At 39.0% G+C, this 21,183-nt stretch overlaps 3 protein-coding genes across 4 annotated transcripts; 1 reads left to right on the forward strand and 2 right to left on the reverse strand.

The window, feature by feature from the left end:
- Positions 1 to 405: 405 nt before the first annotated feature.
- Positions 406 to 5,602, reverse strand: nprl2 (NPR2 like, GATOR1 complex subunit). The gene is made up of 11 exons (XM_069145377.1): positions 5,150 to 5,602; positions 3,852 to 3,943; positions 3,584 to 3,752; positions 3,361 to 3,469; positions 2,528 to 2,664; positions 2,096 to 2,193; positions 1,803 to 1,839; positions 1,457 to 1,550; positions 1,236 to 1,353; positions 1,001 to 1,143; positions 406 to 910 (listed from the first exon to the last, which is right to left on the reverse strand). The coding sequence occupies exons 1-11, from the start codon at positions 5,225 to 5,227 to the stop codon at positions 843 to 845; spliced, it is 1,143 nt and encodes a 380-aa protein (XP_069001478.1). The 5' UTR covers positions 5,228 to 5,602; the 3' UTR covers positions 406 to 842.
- Positions 5,603 to 6,108: 506 nt separating this feature from the next.
- Positions 6,109 to 13,539, forward strand: hemk1 (HemK methyltransferase family member 1). The gene is made up of 11 exons (XM_069145390.1): positions 6,109 to 6,370; positions 7,309 to 7,482; positions 7,593 to 7,684; positions 7,755 to 7,848; positions 7,952 to 8,089; positions 10,106 to 10,170; positions 10,424 to 10,473; positions 10,563 to 10,668; positions 12,018 to 12,113; positions 12,380 to 12,490; positions 12,739 to 13,539. Exons 1-11 carry the CDS (start codon positions 6,290 to 6,292, stop codon positions 12,770 to 12,772), a joined length of 1,041 nt encoding a protein of 346 aa, XP_069001491.1. The 5' UTR covers positions 6,109 to 6,289; the 3' UTR covers positions 12,773 to 13,539.
- On the reverse strand, positions 13,445 to 15,990 carry cisha (cytokine inducible SH2-containing protein a). 2 transcript variants are annotated; one of them, XM_069145402.1, is made up of 3 exons: positions 15,314 to 15,990; positions 14,634 to 14,797; positions 13,445 to 14,417 (listed from the first exon to the last, which is right to left on the reverse strand). In XM_069145402.1, the coding sequence occupies exons 1-3, from the start codon at positions 15,331 to 15,333 to the stop codon at positions 13,921 to 13,923; spliced, it is 681 nt and encodes a 226-aa protein (XP_069001503.1). In that variant the 5' UTR covers positions 15,334 to 15,990; the 3' UTR covers positions 13,445 to 13,920. The 2 variants fall into 2 exon arrangements, with proteins under 2 accessions (XP_069001503.1, XP_069001511.1); XM_069145410.1 differs by having other exon boundaries at positions 15,691 to 15,989.
- Between the last annotated feature and the right edge of the window lie 5,193 nt (positions 15,991 to 21,183).

Here is a 21,183-nt window from a genome sequence, read left to right on the forward strand (position 1 = left end):
TATCAACACTCATAAAATTACATCAAAACTGTATTGAAAGTATGATAGGAAAATGTAATTTCAAAGTTAGCAATATTTTTTTCCACAGTCTGATAACATCAGACCCTCTGTATCTACCTACTTATTTCAGTTCTACTCTCTGACGCGCTTTTTAATGGCTGCGAGATTATATTGAAGAGCAGATGTTTTGTGCAACATTTTCAAAAATGTTCAGTTTAATCCAGCCTGTCATATTTGGGATCCTCAGTATCTAGGATATTTATCTGATCTTTAGATAAATTTCAGCTTTGTTTGAATGCTGGTTATTGTACCAAATTTATTTCCACATTAATCAATTAAAAAATGTCAATGTCTGCAGGACTGAATTTTTGTTTTGCCAAAGGGCTTGTGACACAGCAGAGATAATCTGATTTATTGTGTTTAATAGAGAGGGACTCCTTTCTGTCTGATATTGGTTATGTAAAAGTTAATTACATCATTTTGGTTTGTTTCCACAGTCACAGCAATACAGATTAAACTGAGTATGAAACAAACAGAAACAGACATTTCTAGCTTTTGCTGTATTTAAAAATATACTGTATACGACCACATAGAGGGGGCTGATATATAGTGATTTAAGCCAAACTGTCACATTGTATTGTATACTCTTCTGAATAATATCAATAAGATTCACAGTGATCACTTGATTTAAACAGAAAGTTGATTGCTAAAAAACTAAGCTAATAAAATTACAAAACACTACTTCATTTTCATTGTTAAACTGAAGAAAACACTTTCTTTCACTCAAGGCATCTTTGGTTGAGGCAGCTTTGTATCATTCAGTCTCATGGCTTCATGTCACATCACTTCCAGCACACGACGATGTTGGGATCATTTTCCAATCGTTCATCCAACTCCTGGTAACTAATCCCTGTAAAATCAAGACAATGTAAGCAGACTTGTTTTCCACCAGCAGTTAATATTATGTCAGACAATCAGTATGGAGCGCTTCTGAACCTGCCTGTTTTGCAGCAGATCTCATCATAACTATGACATCCGGTATAAAGTTGAGGCGGCCTACTTCTCTCGTCGCGCAAAACCTTCACGGGATACTTCTGCAGCCGTCGAATGAGCGACTTCATCAATCCAAACTGGATCAGCCTCCTGCACAAACCCATATCACGCGCATGTAAGCTAATGTCACTCTGATCTGTGATTGAATCTTTTCAGGAACTGATAGGGTGAGCGACATTGACCTCTCATCAACTCTTTGAAGCTGCTGCGAGTAGCGGGAGCAAAGGTCTCGGACTGTGGTTCCTGGACTCAGACCACAATACAGCTGGAACACATCTCTCAAGCTCGCACGTTTCTGACCTGATAGTGATGGGGGGGGGGGGGTGGGGGGGAACAGTACAGTTAACGTCACACAATTTAGGAAAATGAACACTTGTGTTTAAGAGTCATGGCCTTCACTCACCCTGCTTGGTGACGTAGCTCAGGCACTCCTCCTGAATGGACTTGTTATCTATGAGGCTCTGGACTTTTGGGGTGGTGCAGTACACATTAGAGTACTACGGGAAAATAAGAGGGCACGAGACAACCACCAAAATGAATTAACTCTCAATTCTTACAAGTATTAAGATTCACAATAATTCCATTGAAACTGACGTTTAGTGAATTTAACTTTATCTATGTTCGATGAAGTACTGTCTTTTTCAACTAAGTGTCCCTAATGCTCATTCATAAGCAGCTCCACCTCACTATAGATACACAACTTGTAGTGGAAATTCAATGTGTTGTGTTGTGTAAATTTTATTTAGTACCTGGAATATTGATACCAATGTCACAACACCATAATATCTGTAAAGGAAAAAGTAGATTTAAGTACAGCTTAATATAGGTTTTTTTTATGTAGGTTTAAACAGCAACACAGTGGCTGCGTCACAAAGTATTACATCATTTGAAGCAAGTAAAAACAACAAAAATGGCTGCCTTCTAAAGTGCTGATGTTCCTCATTATTAAGAAATAAAATAGTGTCTTATCCTGACACATTTTCCTGTTGCCGGTGTTTGATCTTACTGTAGTGGAGTATTATATTTACGGCAATATACTTACAGGAGGTTCTGCACCGCAATACGAACAAGATTCAGCTCTACGTCTGCCTCAGCAGAGATTTTTTGGATGTGTCTAAATCCATCAATGTAGGGCAGGATCTGCAGTAAATGATATAAAACAGACCGGTATGGGTTTGTACTCAACTCCATGTCCTCAACTGCTAGATTAATAAGCAGTTTAATATATTCGTATGTACCAAAACATTTGAATATGTGCCTTTATTACAGCAGTAACACTGTATTGTACCAGTATTTGGCATCCTCTCCTACACTAATGCCTCCCTTCCATTCATGTTATAATAGATATGAAAAATTTTATACACAGCTGATAACAATAAGCGCTTAATCACTAATTTGTCCGCTGTGCTTCTCAGAATTGTGGCACGTGTCACTGGATATCAGCAGCCACATGCTGCTGACGGTGAAGGCCTACCTGTTGAGTGGTGAGATCCCACTGAGACTTAATAAAATGGTCTTTACACTGGGTGAAGACAGGCACATCGTACTCTTGGACTATCGGGGGGTCCTTTCGCAGCTGGATCAGCTTGAGGTGGATTGTGTTGGACTCATCTAAATCAGATACAGAAAATGAAAGGAGACATGTTGAAAAATTGCCTGGTTTTAAAATGGCATTTTTGATATTTTTGAGACTCAATGCTTTTTCTAAAAAGAGTCAAACACTCTTTCCAAACATTTTTTTTACTTTCTTTTTTTTTTCTTTTTTGCGAGGGATGAGCTTCTAACAATCTTGGGGTCTTGTTCCTATGTTACATACCAAACAATATAATTATATAGAAGTTAAGCTTTACAAAACAATAAACACAAAGCTTGAACACTGCCTTCATACAGCTAGTAAAGTAGTGTAACTAAATTTAACTTAGAAACAACCTGTTTATTAATGAGTTTCTGAAAAAAAGTTCATGTTTTCCAGTCTTTGCAGCACAAACTTCCAAAGCTATGTGCAGAGTGGTGCTGCTCTGTCTTTGTGTTGCCTTATATGTACTATAGGTAATAAATTAAATCGCCAAATTTCACTCAGGACCCCTTTTGGTCAGTGACTTTTAGTGCTACATCAATATCTTAAAAATTGATTGCAACAAAATTAAAAACCTGAAGATGATTCCCATACCTTTTTTTTTTACCACTTTATGCACAGGGCTGCTTGTATAAAATACATTAATTTTTATCAGCATGTATGTTAAAGAGTCAGATGGTTGTTTGATGCAGACAAAACTGGAATATACACAGTAAAACGCAAAACACTACCTATAGGTAAGGTGCAGGCTCCTGTTGCATTAAGTTCTTCTAACAAGGTGGACATTATGGGTAAAAGTTTTTGCTTGCTCTCTTCATTGGATATAAAGCCACTCTCCAGCTGCAACACAACAAGGCAGAAAAGTACAATAAAATCATCTCTAAGATATTTCAGTGAAAACAACACAAATATCAAAGCAATCACATGTAGATGCCACAATGCATCACTCACTACCTCCAGAGTCGTGAGGTACCCAGACAGCTTCTTGACAATCGGCTCGAGGGCACATGTGTTGGTCTGGGCATCGCAAACAAGGCCGAGGTTGAAAAGGAGTGCGTTTCGGCTGTACTTTTTATGCTCGATGCACACAGGACAGCCGATTAACTTTTTCCCCATCGCAGTGCTATAACAGAGATAATAAAAAACACAAGATGATGTTGAGTTTGATACAGGCAAGAAAACAAGACAAAAATACAAAGGAGAGCCGTGTTGTATTACTTACACCGTTATTAATTTGTTTTGTAGTTCTGGCTTGGTGATAATATAAACCTGAACTGTGTCAAAGAGCTCCCTGGAGATATATTCTTCTGGAACCTGTCAGGAGAGGACACAGTATATTATTGGGTTATATATATTTACAGGCCACTTTATTAGGTACAGCTGTTCAACTGCTCCTTAAAACAAATATCTAATCAGCCAACCACATTACAGACACTCATTGTATTTAGACATGTAGATGTGATCAAGAGGATCTGCCTAAATTCAAACCCAGCGTCTGAATGGTGGAGAAACAGACATCACCCCGATAAAGAAAAATCATCTGGTAATTGGAGGCTCTCTGTGTGAAAGGCCTTGGTGATGGCACAGGACAGACAAGCATGGCCCGGCTGGTTTGACTTAATACATTTACTCAAACAACCACTTGTAAAATCTAGGGTGTGCAGAAGAGCATATATTAATGGACAACACATGGAACCTTGAAGCAGATGGGCCACAGCAGCAGTAGATCACAACAGGTGCCGCTTCTGTCAGCTAACAGGAAACTGAGACCAGAGTGGGCATAGGGCTCAACTACACTTGCCAATGGAAGATTGGAAAAACGCTACCTGGTCTGATGAGTCTTGATTTTTGTGACATTTAGATGGTAAAGCCAGAATTGTGTTGTAAACAACATTAATTCATGGATCCATCGTGCCTTGTTTTAACAGTATAGGTTGTTGCAGATAGCAGGTTATCGTGTCATGTCGACTGAGACTGGTTTCTTGAGTTTACTGCACTCAAATGGCCTCCACAATCACCAGATCTCAATTTAATAGAGCACCTTTGGGATGTGGTGGAAGAGGAGATCACGAAGGTGCTGAGCACAAGAATCTGCAGCAACTGCGTAATGCAATCAAAATCAATAAGGACCAAATTCTCTGAGGGTTGTTTGCAGCACCTGGCTGAATCTATGCAATGAAAAACTCAGGCAGCTCTAAATGCCTACAGCTGTCCAACCTGGTACTACCAATGTGTACCTAATGAACTGACCAGTGAGTGCAGCAGTTAATACCAAGAGAATATATAAAACTACAAACCTGTTTTACAATGAATACGAATATTTGAATTACTTTGAAAATTCAAATAAACACAAAGAAGCTAAAAAAAAAAAAAAAAAATCATGTATATAGACAATCGTATGGTGGTGGCTATGAATATGAGTAATACAATTGTAGTCATTTTATTACAACAATCCCTGCTAAAACAGGTGAACTGTGAAGTTGATCCCCACTTTACCAAACATGATATCTGCACACTTACCTGATATGTTATTTTAGGGCCCAGAGTAGGATGAAACTCACTGAAAAATATACACTCGATGCGAGAGGTCATGCCCATTATAGAGGGTTTTTTTTTTTTTTTGACAATGCGAATTTATCAAGCGGTTTAACAACCTGGTTGGCTCTACTAACTTGAGCCAAATCGTTTCAGTTTCAGGTGACAGTCTCCTGTGTGTCTTCCCTGTTTATCGTCAGCTGCTAAATAACAGCACGGGTTAGCTTCCAGCTTTAAAAGACAAAATGGAGACCTCCTTCAAATGTATATGAGCAGTTCTGTCGTCGGACGACGGGCGAGCAAATGTGTTATTATTGGTTTAAGAAAAAAAAAAAATTGCTGTCGCCCTGATACTAAATTATTCAACAACTTGACACATCCGTGCAGAGTACACACCAGACAGAGGAACAACAATACGGCTGCCTTCAGGGACTCCCCGTAAATTATTGAGAGAAATAAGGGACGTCTTACACGAAGTTAAAAAAAAAAAAAAAAAAAGTGGACGTCGTAGCCTGTGTACCATGAAAAACTTTTGTAAAAACAAACAGCTTGTACAAAAATAGCACAAAATCTGCTGCAGGTTACGTAATTTACTTTTTGGTGCCGAAGGAAACGGAAAAGTTGTCCTCCAGATACTTAATGGTTGATGCGCTTGCTAAAAAGTGACCGCCAGCCCCTCGCACGATACACATTAACTCATCTTAATGTGATAATTTAGCTGTAATGTGCCGTGCAACTTATCTTAATGTGATAATTTAGCTGTAATGTGCCGTGCTTTCCAGCGCTATTTGGCTTTTTGCTGCGTACTATGCTGAGAAGTTTAATATTTCCCACAGTACTTAAATGCACCAAGGTTCACTAGAGTCAGTGCTGCGCAGAAATCCGCCGCATGTGGAAGCGTTGTGCGTCTGTGTCTGGTCACGTGTAAAAGTGTTTGCGCCATGTGTAGGAAACACAACTAACACTGACAACTAGTCCGATCACAGACAATGTTGCTTACGTTACATATACGGCGATAAAAGTAATATAGAAAGGGTGCTTATGGGATCACTCCCTGTTAACAGACAACTGCCCGACTCCATACAAGCTGCGCTGCTGTGAGTGCTGATAATTGAATGAGTACTGATGGTGTTAACGTTAACCATGTGGAGAAGATCGCTGTGTGCAAGCTTCAGAGGTTTTGGGTGCAGAATTGGTGGACCAAAGGTAACCGCTCGTGTAAATTTTTGTCTTAAGGAAGTGGACTCTGAGGATAGATGTTTTGACCACACAAGGACAAAATGACAACACTGGTTTGTTTATAATGAGTCAAAAATAACTGGCTGTAGCTGCTTCTCTGTGACTACTACTTTATTTTTCTAATTGTAGCAGTTTAATTATTCATATAACACACGGATCACATGATACCACAAATCATGCTTTTTTATTTTTATTTATTGAGCTTGGTTATGTAAAGAAAGGTGATGACTATCGGACTGAAAGTGGGGGACAAACTGGATCTAATCTGTGCAGAAATTCATTGTGAATACCCAGCAGCAGCCTGAATCCCTGACTTCATCAGCTACTTACACTTAACAAAAATATAAATGCAACACTTTTGTTTTTGCTCACACTTTTCACCAGTCAAAATAAGTCGAAGAGTTTTTCTGTGCACACAAAAGGTTTATTACTCTCATATTTTTTTTCACAAATTCTTTCTCAGTGTTTGAGATGGCTCACAGTAGTGAAATGAACATTCAATTTACAAGCCACAGATCTGGAGGAATCCCTGTCGTGGACTTGCCAATTTCACAATCTTTCAAAACTTGTGACATCTGTGGCATCGTGTTGTATGATAAAATTACTCATTTTAGAGTGGGCTGTGCAATATTCATGCTGTCCAATCAGCATCTTGTTGAATTATCTTGGCAAAGGTGAAGTGCAGAAATTTGTGAACAAAGTTTGAGAAAAAAATAACTTTTTGCGTGCATAAAAGACGTCATGGATCAACTCATGAGAGCAAAAACAAAAGTATTGAATTTATATTTTTGTTGAATCCAAATATGTGAATGAAAGGAGTAATAGGCTTGCATGTTTACAGTTGTAGTGGGAATTCCCCTTAATGTGGAGTTATGTAAAAATGATCTTTAATGTGATGCTTTTAGGGGATTTGGATCTCCCATGCTGTGCGTACATGCAGCGCTCCAGCTGTACCTGCAGGCAGGATCACAGCACTTCAGGCAGTGAACTTATGGAAGAGGTACTTTGAGGAGAAAGGTGTGACGGAGCCTGAACAGTCCAGCCAGTACATCGTCGCTCATCTGCTTGGAGCTAAAACTGTAAGTTGAAATTTGTTGAGCTCATTTGCATTACCTTATGAAATGTCTCTATAGCCGCGTTCAAATTAACTGCGTCTCTTCCTGTTCTTACATGCCATTTCTTTATACAGATAGAAAGTCTCGAGGCGGAGAGGTTAACAGACTTTCTCAGTCGGGAAAAAACAGAGCAGGTGTGGAAGCTCTGCACTAGACGTCTGTCTGGGTAGGTTTCTACTTAAATCTTTGTATAAACACCACACAATTCAAACACTTACTGTGTGTGTTTGGTGTAGAATGCCAGTGCAGTATGTGATTGAGGAGTGGGACTTCAGAGACCTTACGCTGAAGATGAGGCCTCCCGTCTTCATACCGAGACCTGAAACAGAGGTTGGAGTGGACAAAAACAGGCTGCACATGTGCACAACATAAAGTGATTCATCACACAACCAGAAATGTGGTATTGTTTTGTTTTTTTTCTTTGTTGGTGCAGGAGTTGGTTGAACTTGTGCTCACTGACCTGCAGATGAAGACTGAGACTCAAGCGGGTGCAGACACTGAGCTAACATGCTTGGAAGTGGGATGTGGCTCCGGTGCTATTTCGCTTAGTCTGCTGAAGAGTCTGCATCAGGTAAAGTTTGTGTTCCTCACGTGAAATAGATGTTAAGCCACATTTTAGCTAGCCGAATGGCGACAACAGTTGGTCGGATGACAGCCGTTGGTATTAGGTTACCCCTCAGTCCCTCTCACACCATCAGCAGGTCGAAGTATTCACTTGTCCGGTGAAATATCTCAACATCTCATAGGTGGTTTGGCAAAACATGTGCACAGACTTTCATTGCTCCAAGACTATGTGTGCTGATTAGTTTCATCATTTTGTGTGTAAAAGTTGGCAGGGGGCCTTCATGTTCTCCTCCTCAGGATGAACTGGAATTACTTTTAATCCTCTGACATTGCCTCTAGCACAAATAATGACATAATAAACACGTTAACACACTGCACTAACATGTTGGGCATGGTGAATATATCTGCTGATCGTACTCGTTAGCTTTCCCATTGTAAGCATTAAGCAACGCTGACATTAAGAGATTTCTTCACCAATTTGGCAGTGCTCTCTTCTAACAGGGTCAAACTGTTGATGGAAAGTTATTCTGCACATTGTACTTCTTTGTAAGAACCTGGTACTCGCATTACCCATAATGTAAAATGACAGCTTTAATTTAGTTGGCTATTCAGGGGTGATATACTAGCAGCTAATGTAGGGATTAGGAGGCGGCAGAGGTCTCGTAAACTCACTTCTTTGTAATGCCACACCTCATTTCAAGTTGTGGCCTTCCACCTTAACCAACGAAACATTCATCAAAGAGTTTATACAGCTTTTTATAGCAGCAGTTCTCCCCAAGGCCTGTAAGCAGACTTTGATCTGTAAAATCTGTGGCGTTACTATTTAACATTTAGCATGACTGAAGACCAGGGATCTCCAACCCGTAGATCGCAATCTACCACTACAACGCGACCCAGTTCTGAGTAGATCGCGGAATGTTGTTGAAATTATGTATTTCCATTGAAAAATGAACAAATAAACAATGATACAATAAACTGTCTTTTGTAAATCTAAAAAACTAATAATATAAGACTGTCAATACGAATGATTAAGAATTACAAGATTAAAGATTCAAGAATCACAAATCAAAGAATTACAAATCAAAGAATTACTGAGTCAATATATTTCAGTTGAAAGGACAGGCTCATGCACAGAGGGTCAGCATGGTGAGTCTGACTGCCACCTTCGGATACAGTCACACACACACATATATATATATATATCACCTTAAGTTAAATAGTATATTGTTATAAAAGTTTCTTGTTAAAACAACTTTCCATTTGTTTGGATACTGAATTGGTGACACCATATTACTGTGCCAACATAAACTGTGGTGCCTTTAGAGATGTTCTGTGCTGTCAGGTTGAAGATGAGTGTGAAGCATCCACATTTTGGAATTTGTAGCTTCTTTGCAGCAACATCTACATTTGAAGCATTATTCTGTCAGTCGGCTTTATTGCCCAAGCATGTGAACACATTAAGGATTCCTTCCAAGTCTTTACTAAGTATTATAAAAGTCTGAACAGACATGGACGTACACTGCCACTTAAGTTCTTGGTCAAGGTTTAAAACATATGAATATTGTAAGTTTTTTTTATTGTTTTATTTAGGCTAGACTAATTTGGTACTTTTTGGTACATTGTATTAGCTTTGTATTAATTTAGACATTTTAAAGACTAAATTATTTATTGCTTAATAGAAGATAAAAGTATTAGGTTAATTGCCAATGACACATTTTTTTTTTTATTAGCTATTCATGAAATACCCATGGCTCAGTGAAATAGCTTTGTGGTTGGATACACCATTTTCTTCACATCACAATACTCTGTACATATTCTCAGCTCACTGCTGATCCAAACATACTATCTACTGTCCGGTCATAATCTGATGCTTATTTTTCTTCTTTTATGATAATAAAGTAGTAAAAATATCTTCATTTTCTCGAACAGACAAATACAGCAAAAAATGAATTCCACCAGAGGTATTAGTATCCAAACAGTAAAGAGCAGTTTGTAAAGGTGGTGTTTGTTTCTCTTTCACCAGCTTAAAGCCTTTGCCTTGGATCAAAGCCAAGATGCGGTGGCTTTAACAACAGAGAATGCATTAAGGTAATTGCATCATATAGGATGTAAACAAAGTTCTAAATGTCTTACTGATTTGATATCGTTTAATACTTACAATACATGTTATTTAAATTGGGGCATGAAGTAATATAATAGAATTTGATAATGCAGTTTGATTAAACAAAAATTCTAACGTTGTAAAGTTGATTTGTCAGGACGTTTCTGTGTTAAGTGTCCAAGACGACTGTTGTTGTGGTTTGGTGCTATCTAAAAAAGAAAAAATGACTCACTTCTACAGGTTGAGGCTACAGGACAGATTACAGATTTATCATATAGATGTAATGAGAGGTAAGTGAAAAAAAAAATGAATTCTGTATTTTTGAAATGACAAACTTAAACACACTGATGATAAAAGGTTTAAATATGTGTTTTGTCAGATGCAGAAACTGTGCTGAGCCACTGTAGCCCCGTTTCCGCTTTGGTCAGTAATCCTCCGTACCTGTTTTCAGAGGATATGACAGCTCTGGAACCTGAAATTTTGAGGTGACTAAAATGCCTTCAGCCTTGAAAATTGACTTGTATTTTACCTAAATAAAATAATTTGTTAGCAAATATTTTACACATTCAATTGAACTATAATTAGTAGTTTAAAAATGGGACTGTATAATGGCTTTTTCAACAACAATAACTCCTCCAGATGAGTGTCTGTAACTGGTGTATATGAATAACTGATAGAAATGTTTAAGATATACAGTAAATAATGCATATAAACAAATCTTTGTGAATAAAGAAAGTATCATCAACTCATTCACAGGTGGATTCAAATTGTAAGAACATAATTCACAAATATGTCTTGAAGCATTAATTACCTGGTATGTTGTGCCTCAGACGAATTTATAGTTATGTAGAAATTTATTTTTAAAAAGGGATACGAGTTTCGGGGCTGTCGAGGTAAGCCCATTTTCCAGATGGAAACATATAACTTTAATAGACACAGAGGCACTCTGCCTTTGGAAAAACATCTGGGAATATGAAGATTAAGCAAACAAAATACTACTTTTCCTCTACCATTAGTTTATATATATATATATACACACACACACCTTGAGATTAATGTAACAAAATTAATTTACAGTTTATTACATCCACCCTCAATTATGAATTACACTATTGGCCCGAGCTGAAACAGCAGTTACTGCTTTGTGCTAAACTAGGCTACCGACCTGTTAGCAGGCCTAATTTAGCTGATTTTATTGTCTCGGACTGAATTTGGGAATTAATTTATATGTGTGCCACAACAAACTAAATTACCTCAATTTTGGTTAATCCATATCGCTATATTTAACTTAAGAAACCGCAAAAGAGTGGAAAACAATGAGCTTTAGCCATGGCTGGCAAACAAGCTGGCTTTGCTCATTTGCTTAAGTTCATATTTGATTTGGCTTTTGTACGTGCTGCAATTTTAAGACATTTTACTTGTAATTATACATTTCTATAGAATAAGTAAATTGCATATGCTCAAAAAAAGATGACAGTACACTCTGGCCATAACTAAATTTAAATTAAACAGGTTGTAAATGTATTGGGTTTTTTTTTTGGTTGTGTGTGTGTGTGTGTGTGTGTGTGTGTGTGTGTGTGATAGAAACCTTTGATCAACTGGTTATATAGACTGAATGGTAATGAGGGGGTTAAAATAAAATGATTTGGTTTTTTTTATAATTATTAACAAATTTAAAAAAAAAATATACATATTACATTTGATGTTTGTTTCAGAGTTACCAAAATACCAAGTAAAACTTATAAAAATTAATAACATAAGAATAAAACTTGTTTTTGTTTTTTTTACCATGTATGCATTTTAGTGATGTGTCATTACTGTCTGCTGCTCCCAGATTCGAGGACCACGCTGCTTTAGATGGCGGCAAAGACGGCCTCAAAGTGATCAAACAGATTTTGACTCTGGCTCCACAGATTCTGTCACATCATGGGTAACTGACCAATACAAACACACACACACAGACAAACCCACATGGGTTTAATTCCCAACGGTGGCGGCAGCTTGTCACAAGAACAGCATGTTCTGGAAAACACATGTATCGTGTTCCCTCTTTAATGAGTTAAGCTCTCTAAAAGACTTCCAGTGAATACAGTTCCAGATATGTGCCACTGCTCTCATCTCATTGCTTTTGATAAGCCTGTACTGCCGATTCATGCATTTGAATCCATTTCGTCTTCTTTTTCTGGTAAATAACAGTCGTGTTTACTTGGAGGTGGACCCCAGACACCCTCCGCTTATTCAACAGTGGGTGGAGGTGAATGTGGAAGAGCTGCAGTATATTGAGACGCGGCACGACATCACCGGCAGGTTTGAAAAACCTATTCATATCCGTGACCTGGAAATCATTAAATAATTTAGTCATCATCTCGCATGCTGTGATTTCATGATGATGTTGTATTCATGTACATCATTTTTGGCCATCACTGTCGATTTGATTTAAACTAAAAGGCTGCACTGACAAAAAAAAAAAATCTTCTGTCGTCTTACTTTGTGTTTCTTTTACAATGCGAGTTCAGATTCAGCATCTGTGACACCAACTTCATTTTGTTTTTTAGGCCACGATTCTGCATCCTTCAGAAAGAGAAGTAAAGCAAGGACCGAAAGCTGGATCAGGACTGGGGAAACGGAGATCCTATTACACTGGCTTTAGCTTAGGTTGCCGCGGACTCAGCTCCCCCACCCCCACTGAGCCACTAAGCACACACTCACACTGATTTGATCACTCAAAATTCCCAATTTGCACGAGCACATACAATTTCCATCTCACTGTTGCACTTTTAATCCGTTAACATTTGTGATCACATTCTGCGTCACAATAAAAATGTGTGCGAGACAGCACAAAAGCGGGCTCAAAGCTGAAGTTAATTACCGAGGCTTTTCTTAGAACCCTCCCTCTCAGAATCTCTCCCTCCTCCCAGGAAGCATTCAGTAGTTCTGTGAATCTGCTGATCAGCGGTCCTCCCCTTCGCTTGTCCACTCGCTGACTGAGATGCTGGCGGCACGCATTGTTGAGCAAAAGCATACACAATGTGGCCTTACTTCCTCACACAATCTGACTCTCTCACTTGCTTTAAGCTCAAAGTCTTTGTGTTTCAAAGGGGATTGAGGGCAAAAAAAAAAAACATTTCGAAATGTGTCACAAGTGCATTCATCATGTGGCGATTAATGCCGATGATGATGATGACAGCGTTTCCCTTTACCCTGTGACTAATAGTGGTATTTTAAGCATTACAGATTAATGAGAAAACAATGTAACGCAGCTTAGATTCCAGTTGGGTATTTTAATAGAAAAAGGTACACATGTAAAAAGGTACAAAAAATGCTTTACTGAGAAAAATAAAATGGTGTAAAAGGTGTCTCAATGGAATAAGCATACTTCTTAGCGAACAGTGTGTGCATCCAGAGGGATTATGGTAAAATAGATGTGGACAATTTCCACATCCATCATAAAATAGGTGTTGATTACAGTACTGCGTTCTGCTCACAAGTCTTTTTTTTTTTTTTCTGGCGTGCTTCGCCACCCAGTCCTCGACATATTAGTTCTGAAACCAGACACGTCAGTATCAACAGAATTTGCACATATTTTGTAAGCAACAATGTGACCCTGTGTCCAGTTGTGACTGGCCTCCAAATGCTGAAGCAGCAATCCTTTGCAGGCACAAAGGACCCGTGTGACAGTTCTTCTTTACCTTTAAGTCAGCTGAAATTCAGCCATAATAATGGATTTGCCGGACCCCTCATACCTTGAAGGGATAGTCGTGCAGGTAACGCAGCAGAGGCCTCGGGAGTGGTAGCTGGTCAGGGCAGTCGGTGTGTCTGTTAATGACGAGGCGTGTGAGGTGCTGTAGAGAGGGGAGGCTCTGAGGTTTGTACACGGCACGCTTCAGTTTTAGTACCACAGACGTCTCCTGAATTGTCCGCTGAGAAGGTTTCGAAGGAGCCGTCTCTTCCACCTTCCCCTCCTCTGCTTTCCTCTCTGGTCCCATGTAGTGCTGCACCAGACTGGGCACGCTGGGAAAGGACGACAGGTTGGGTCGGGCCGGGGAGCTGGAGTCGAGCAGAAACTGGGCCCCGCTGTACTGGATCCGTATACTTGTGGGTCCGCGGGCAGTCCTGACGGAGAGGGTCAGCATGTACAGAGGATGGCTGCTGTCCCGTACCAAAAAGGCTCCTTCGGAAGCCTCTTGAAGTGCAGCATGGGCCTGAGCTGCAGTCACAGCTCCCCAGTACCATCCTACGCACACAAATTCCTAGATATTAGTCACTGTGAACAGCCTGTCCTATCCTGTTACTGTCCTGTATGTGGCTTGATGTTTCACCAAATCATTTAAATTAAACCGCTTACAGCAGAAAATGAAATGTAACAGATGGTGCCTGTAACAGGTTGTGATTTTTAAGAATCGTATTTCTAGGAATCGGCGTGAAATGTGAAACACTTTTATTACTGTACCTGAATTCTCTAAATAGCAAAAGTTGCTGGCGATTGCGCGCAGATCCTTTGTGGGGTCCCATAGTGAAGGGGTGCTTTGAAGGCAAGGGGTAGGAGGTACTGTTCCTGCTCGCATGCCCCGGTGGGCTTCAGTAGACTGAGCAGTGGGCAGAAGACCTCTGGGACTGGAAATAAGATGGAGGATGTGGTTGAATTGACATAAACAAGCACAGCAGAAGAAATGATTACAGCAGGTCGAAGGTTTCCAAGTTGATCTAACCCTGTGAGAATATTTGGTCTTTTTCATAATATATAATCACATTTCTGTTCAGACTTGTTTTGGGCAAAGTTTTTTTTGTTTGTTTGTTTATCTGTAGCTCATTGGTATTGCTGCCTGAAAAATCGTAACTTCCCTGGTGAAGTAAAAAAATAGGAAACTGTGCCATATGTTAAAATCAATAACCTAAGTTACGAATAATGATGTTTTAATTAAGATCAGCGTTTAGTTTTGGTATTGTAGGCCTGCGTTTTGAATTTTCAAGACGACTTCTAGTTTTCACCTTTAGAATACGAACCAACTTTTACATATCACTTAACACAAATTAAGAGCGCATTACTTCCAACTACTATATTTCTTTTCTGCTGTGATTTAACACCCTCAAGTAAAGGAAAACAGAGAAACAAAGGAAAGGTCAACTCACCCAGCTACACAAAGAATCATGCTATTTTCTTGAACCCCCTGGGTTATAACCTGGTCAGAATTCCTCTTCCAAGTATATATGTAAAGAAAAAAAAAACCCACCTTATCTACTAAAAAAAGATAAGATGGGACATCGGGTATATATATATCAACAGGAGGCTTATAGGCGATAAAAAAAATTTAAAAAAAAAAATTAAAAAAAAGACACGATCTGTTTCGCGTATCCGATCAGGGTTTAGAATAAACCAGTAAAAATTAAAAGCAGGTTTGGTGTAGATCATGGAGAACTCCGCAGCAGCGGTTTGGAGTGTGTTCTCGCCAGAATGGGATCCGTATGTGTAAAGGACAGTGTGTAAAGGCTTGGCTTTTAAAATTTACCGTTTCCTAGAAGTCTATTCTGAGAACTTCACAGCACCGGCGGCTCTGACGTCATACCGGCCGCACCAACTCCCATTCCGCACCAACAGCCGCGGCTACGTCGTTTCGCCTCCTGACGGCTCGCGGCTCCGCTATTAGCGCCGTTTCTGGAGTCACACCGGTCTGTTTTTCCCGACTTATTCTCGGGATAACCGCGCAGAGCCTCGAACATTTTGTCGGGTCGCGTTTTGTGGCGCATCTCCACCCCCAGTTCCACCCGGCGGCTCCAGCCTTCGCTGAACCGGCCGCGCGCTCCCAGGAACCGCGCGGCAGCTTCTGCCTATCGGCTTTCCAGGAATAATTGCAGGGTTTGACTCCGCCCCGCCGGGCGGCCCTGACAGAGCCTTCTTTCTGGGAATTCACCGCCTCAACATTAAAGATAATAGGAATGCACACAGGCTATTTCCAGTAATATAGATTTCCCCTCAATTCTGGTGGAAAAACACGGCGAGAGGTTTTCTTGGGAGGACTGGAGTAATTATACTCTAGAAAACAATTTGTTATTGTGACAATAAGCTAAAAAAAATAATAAAAAAAAATGGGTTCACTCTACTATTAGGCCAGAGAAAATGTCGTTTTACTCACACTTTCTAATGGCTTACTTGTGCCGGGAGTGTGTACTGAAAGTACTTGCAGTTGCATTTGTGCTCATTTGATCTCTCCTGACATTTCTTTTCCAGGGAATCTATCGAATCTATCGCTTCCACATCAGCCTGTTTCTGTCCCAGCTGCATGTTGACTTGATATCTTGTTTATTTTTACGAGAATCAGGCCAAATAAGGGCCATTGAGGATGACAATGATGCTGTATTTATTGTTATAAATCTGAGGCACATCCTGTTCAGGGCAAAAGTTTTCAAAATGTTGCTTCCAACAATAGTCTGAGCCGTCTGTCTCTCACTCACACATGGTTGGAAACAAAGCAAGAACTAAAATATGTTGTATCATAATCATAACCATATTCAGGACAGCCTGCTGATCCCGAATAGCTGATTCTCAACTTTTTCCAAGAAATCCTGGAATGAGCTCCATTCTAAGAATTCGTGTAGATCAGATCTGTCCCACCTGGATGCAGTTAAAAAAATATGTTTTTGGTTTTCTTTTTTTGTGGCTCATGAAGCAAAAAGGAACATTACAATTACTTTTGTATGATTGGGTTTTGTTATTCATCCTAAAACCAGAAAGCCTGAAATACTTCTAATAAATGATATTTTTAAGAAGTTATATTCCTCATTTGAATGCTTGATATGATGGCAGTGTTTCCAATTTGTCTGCAATTTAAAGGCCACCAATCCTGGGTTGCATAATGCGAACAGGTAGTTTTGCCACACATTAAAGATGATCTAACTGGATAATGATACAATTTGGTAACTGGATAGCTCTTTAGGAGAGATTACTAAGAATTTTTAAGATTAAAAGTTAGAGTACGTGCACCACCCCACTTCCACCTTCCAATTGAGGTCAATTACTTTAATACAGATAAGTAATACTTTATGTTTTTGTGTGAAAACTTTTGAAGAGATCATTGCACTCACAACAGTTCTAAAGCGGGAGAAAGCCAGAGAAATCTGGGCTCTGCGCAGAGCTTCATGTGAATGTGGAGATCAGTTATTTCCATGGCTCATTGACAAATTATTTGGTTATTAAGTGTCAGCAAAAAGCAAAAAATGACCAGCAAAGGTATATAGAACCAAAACTGACATCTTAAATTGTCTTATTTTCTCCAACCAACAGTATTTAACCCAAAGAGATTCACTTTGAATTCACAGAAGACAAAGAAACCTGCAGATAAATTCACTTTTAAGAAGCCTGAACAAGAATAGTTGCGTCCTTTTTGTTAAAAAGATTACTTGAATGATAAATACATTTTTAAAAATGGTCATAGATTAATTTTCTAAACTGCAGCTAATTGTTTAGGATTAATTGTTTAGTTTTTATAGTGCAGAACTGCATTTCATACTTGCATAAATAGCCCAGGTGTGGCTTTGATTTCAATCTCTGAGAGTCCTTTATGCCAGACATCTTCCTTTGGTTATATTATAAATATAATTTGACCCAATATTCAGGCTGTACCTCTTTCATGTTTTTAAATTTGTGTCATTTAAACTATGCTGGCACAGGCAGTCATTTAATCAGTAGATAAAGTGATCATTTTATGGTTAGTGATCCTCAAATAAAAAGCAAAGGCGCTTTATTCATTTTATCTCCTGGTTTTCTGAGCAATCCGGTGACTGTGCTTTTTTTGCATCGTGACAATAAGATTATAAAGTTGCTGTATGCTTTCTGCTCAAGCCATGAGGTCAAACAACTACGTATGTTATGTTTCAAGGCAAAAATGCTTTAAAAACTAAGCTTTGAGGCTTTGCACAGAATGTCTATGTAGATCTCCCAATCTCTTTTCACAGAAAATACTTTCACTCTCCTGGTAAAGCAAAAAAATATCATTATTATTTTTCAACTGAAACCTTTTTTGTTTTATTTCTACAAAATCGAGTAAATAATACTAAATGACTTGTTTTTCTTGTGAATATGTGGACATATTACAGCCATTGTTTGGCCCATGTTTGCTCTGTTTCAATTCTACACTTATTGCCATTATATTCTAAGATGAAAAAAAGTCTGCCAGCAAAAATCCCTCTAACTGCTGCAATTTTGGAACAATATTGTCAACTTCATTGAATATTCTTGCTTCATTTTTGGTTTTACAATATCTTAAAGTTGTCTCACTACCCAGTGCACAGATGTATTTTATTAATAATACACTACACAAATCAACACCACAAATTTGCAAATATCTTGAATATAATCAAGTTTTCCTGTGAACACGTTACACGTCTAGAACTTGCTAGTAGAGTCATTGAGAGTGATGTCTTGAACACAGTGAAGAAACGCTGTCTTCCTCCAATGTGGAGGGAAAAAAAAGGTGATTCAGGAAGATTCTGGGAAGAGCGTCACATCCAGGAATCAGCAACATAAATTCATCCGTTGTACATCAAGGGAGAAAAATGTGTTTGTCCTCAGAGCTGCAGAGAACAGACCTGTGAAGAACTGCTGATCAGGGCTGGGTTCAACTGAAGAAAGTGTTTGTCAGCTGATATGAATTCAGCTGACAAAACAAGTCATGATGTGTCTTTGATCAAATCTGTGAAATGGTCTCCCAGGTTTTTTGTTTTTTTTCAGATGCATGTCGTCATCCGGCAGGACTTCAAATGCAGGGTTTAAATCATTAACAGGAAATCCATATATATATATATATATATATATATATATATATATATATATATATACATTGGTGCTATATTTTGTACAGATGTTCATGGTTTCTAAACTATACTGAATATCCTTTTAACTTCTCTCCCAGTGCCATTATCAGGTAAAAAAAAAAAAAAAGTACTTTATGATCACATAGGCCTACCTAATAACATTTGCATCTGCCTCACCACTAGCTTGTTTATTAATGGCAAATTTAGCATGTTTATCCCATAGTCAACATAGTAAACATTGTACCTGCTAAACATGAGCAAGCTAGCATTGTGTGTGGGTGGGTGCTGGCATGCTCGTGTTTACATTTAGCTTAGCCTTGCATTGACCATTTTCCAGCACTGGCACAGCACAAAGGAGTATGGTTTGGCTGCAATAATAAATCTCTCGGCTATAGGGGTAATAACACACGCAGGCTTGTTTATATTTCTTTAAATCTAATCACAGTAATCCATCAGCAGTGCTAAGCACAGGATGCAGCGATTGTGCTCTTGCCAAATAGTGTCTGGGAGAGGTTTTGGTGGAGCGGCATTAGGCGGTGGACAATGACTAATTCCCAGCCCGAGTGAAAAGAACCAAGCAGGCCAGCTTTATTGCATGATGCACACGTTTGTCAAAACTTGCCTGTTCCACCGTATAGGTCGCGAGGTCGGACTTTATTGTCTCTTGTTACGACAGGGATTTTGCAAATGGTAACACACAGGTCAGGGAAGGGAAGGCAAACAGCAACTGAAATGGTTGGTAAATGACAGGTTTATATACTCATTCCTCATCAAGTGACTCAGACTATATTGAACTTAAAGGAGCAGTGTGTCAGACTTAGTGACATCTGTTGGTGAGGTTGAGGATTGCAACCAATTGAACATTCCTCACCTCATCATCCTCTTACAAGCGTGTGAGAGAATCTATGGGGGCTGCGAAAAGCGCAAAAACTCAAAAGGCCCTCTTTGGAATCCACGTTGGATTTGTCCCTTCTTGGCTACTGTAGAAACATGTCGGTGCAGGACCGGTTTCCTGCACGTGGACGGGCAGATACCAGTCGAGCACTAGGACCCAAGCAGACAGGAAGGGAGGAGAGAGGCTACAAAGGGAGGCAGGAAGCTCACCTGGGCCTCTTTCCTGCACACCTGTGCTCATGCTGAGGCCTTCCTTCGTTTGGTGGTGATTTTGTCTCCAGGCACCTGCATGTTCCCAACTGAGGGGAAGGGCTTTGTTTCAGGCCTGGAAGTTCTTTTAACAGATACTTCTAAGAGAAGCCAACCACTGTTCTTTTCCCACCATTTGTTAGGTTTTAGTTTGTTTTAATACAAAAATGTTTGGGCTGTTTTTTTCTGTTTCATTTCTTTCCAGTGTGGTTGTGGTTGGGCTGCCAGGGAGAACAAAATGGTGGCAGTCTTTATGCATGTTTTGTTTGAGTTTCTTTTAAGTTTCAGCATATTGTAGTGCTGTTAAATAGTTTGGTTTCGCTCCAATTAGTTTGTTTTGCAGTGGCGTTTATTTGTTGTACACCTTATTTTCCACCAGCCTCCCTGACAGTGCTGTTTGGACCCACATTCTTTATTTCTTTGGTGGTTGATTTGATTATTTTTTTTGTACTAAATATAGTTATTTCAACCCCTTCATTATTCCCTGTGTTTAGTTGGATTATCCAGTACACTGGAGCTATGTTTTATTTTTTTATAATGTAATAAAGCTCACATCTTTGTCTACATCAGTCTCAAGTTCCAGTTTATTCTGGCCGCTGTGTATTATCACTTGGTCACATACAGATATGAAGGACTCATTCTGAGGTAATGAAAGCACAACAATTCTTAGTTTCAAGTGATTCAACACTAATGAAAAAATAACTACTATAATATGTTTTTTCCAGTTGGCCCAATAAAGCCCCTTAAATCCTACATACTGGTCCTTTAACCCCTTACATCCATTGCCTTTTTAAAAAAAAAAATTACTAAAAAAACTAAAAGCTTGGAAGAATTATGTTCGCTGGACTCTTACAGTGAAAATAGTACACAGAACAACGTGATTAAAAAAAAAAGTATGTGCCCCTACAAATGACAGACAAGGTAAGAAATAGGTTTTTTGTTTTTTTTCTTGGTACACACTCTTGTTCCAAATAAAATGAACTATTGAGGATGTGATTTTGGTATCTTAAAAGGTTTACACTGTTTGAATCACGAGGCTTTGTGCTTTC

Source organism: Embiotoca jacksoni, unplaced genomic scaffold, assembly GCF_022577435.1.
Source record: "Embiotoca jacksoni isolate LCO1_2020_lvr unplaced genomic scaffold, fEmbJac1.0.p SCAF_1, whole genome shotgun sequence".
Taxonomy (NCBI): Eukaryota; Metazoa; Chordata; class Actinopteri; family Embiotocidae; genus Embiotoca; species Embiotoca jacksoni.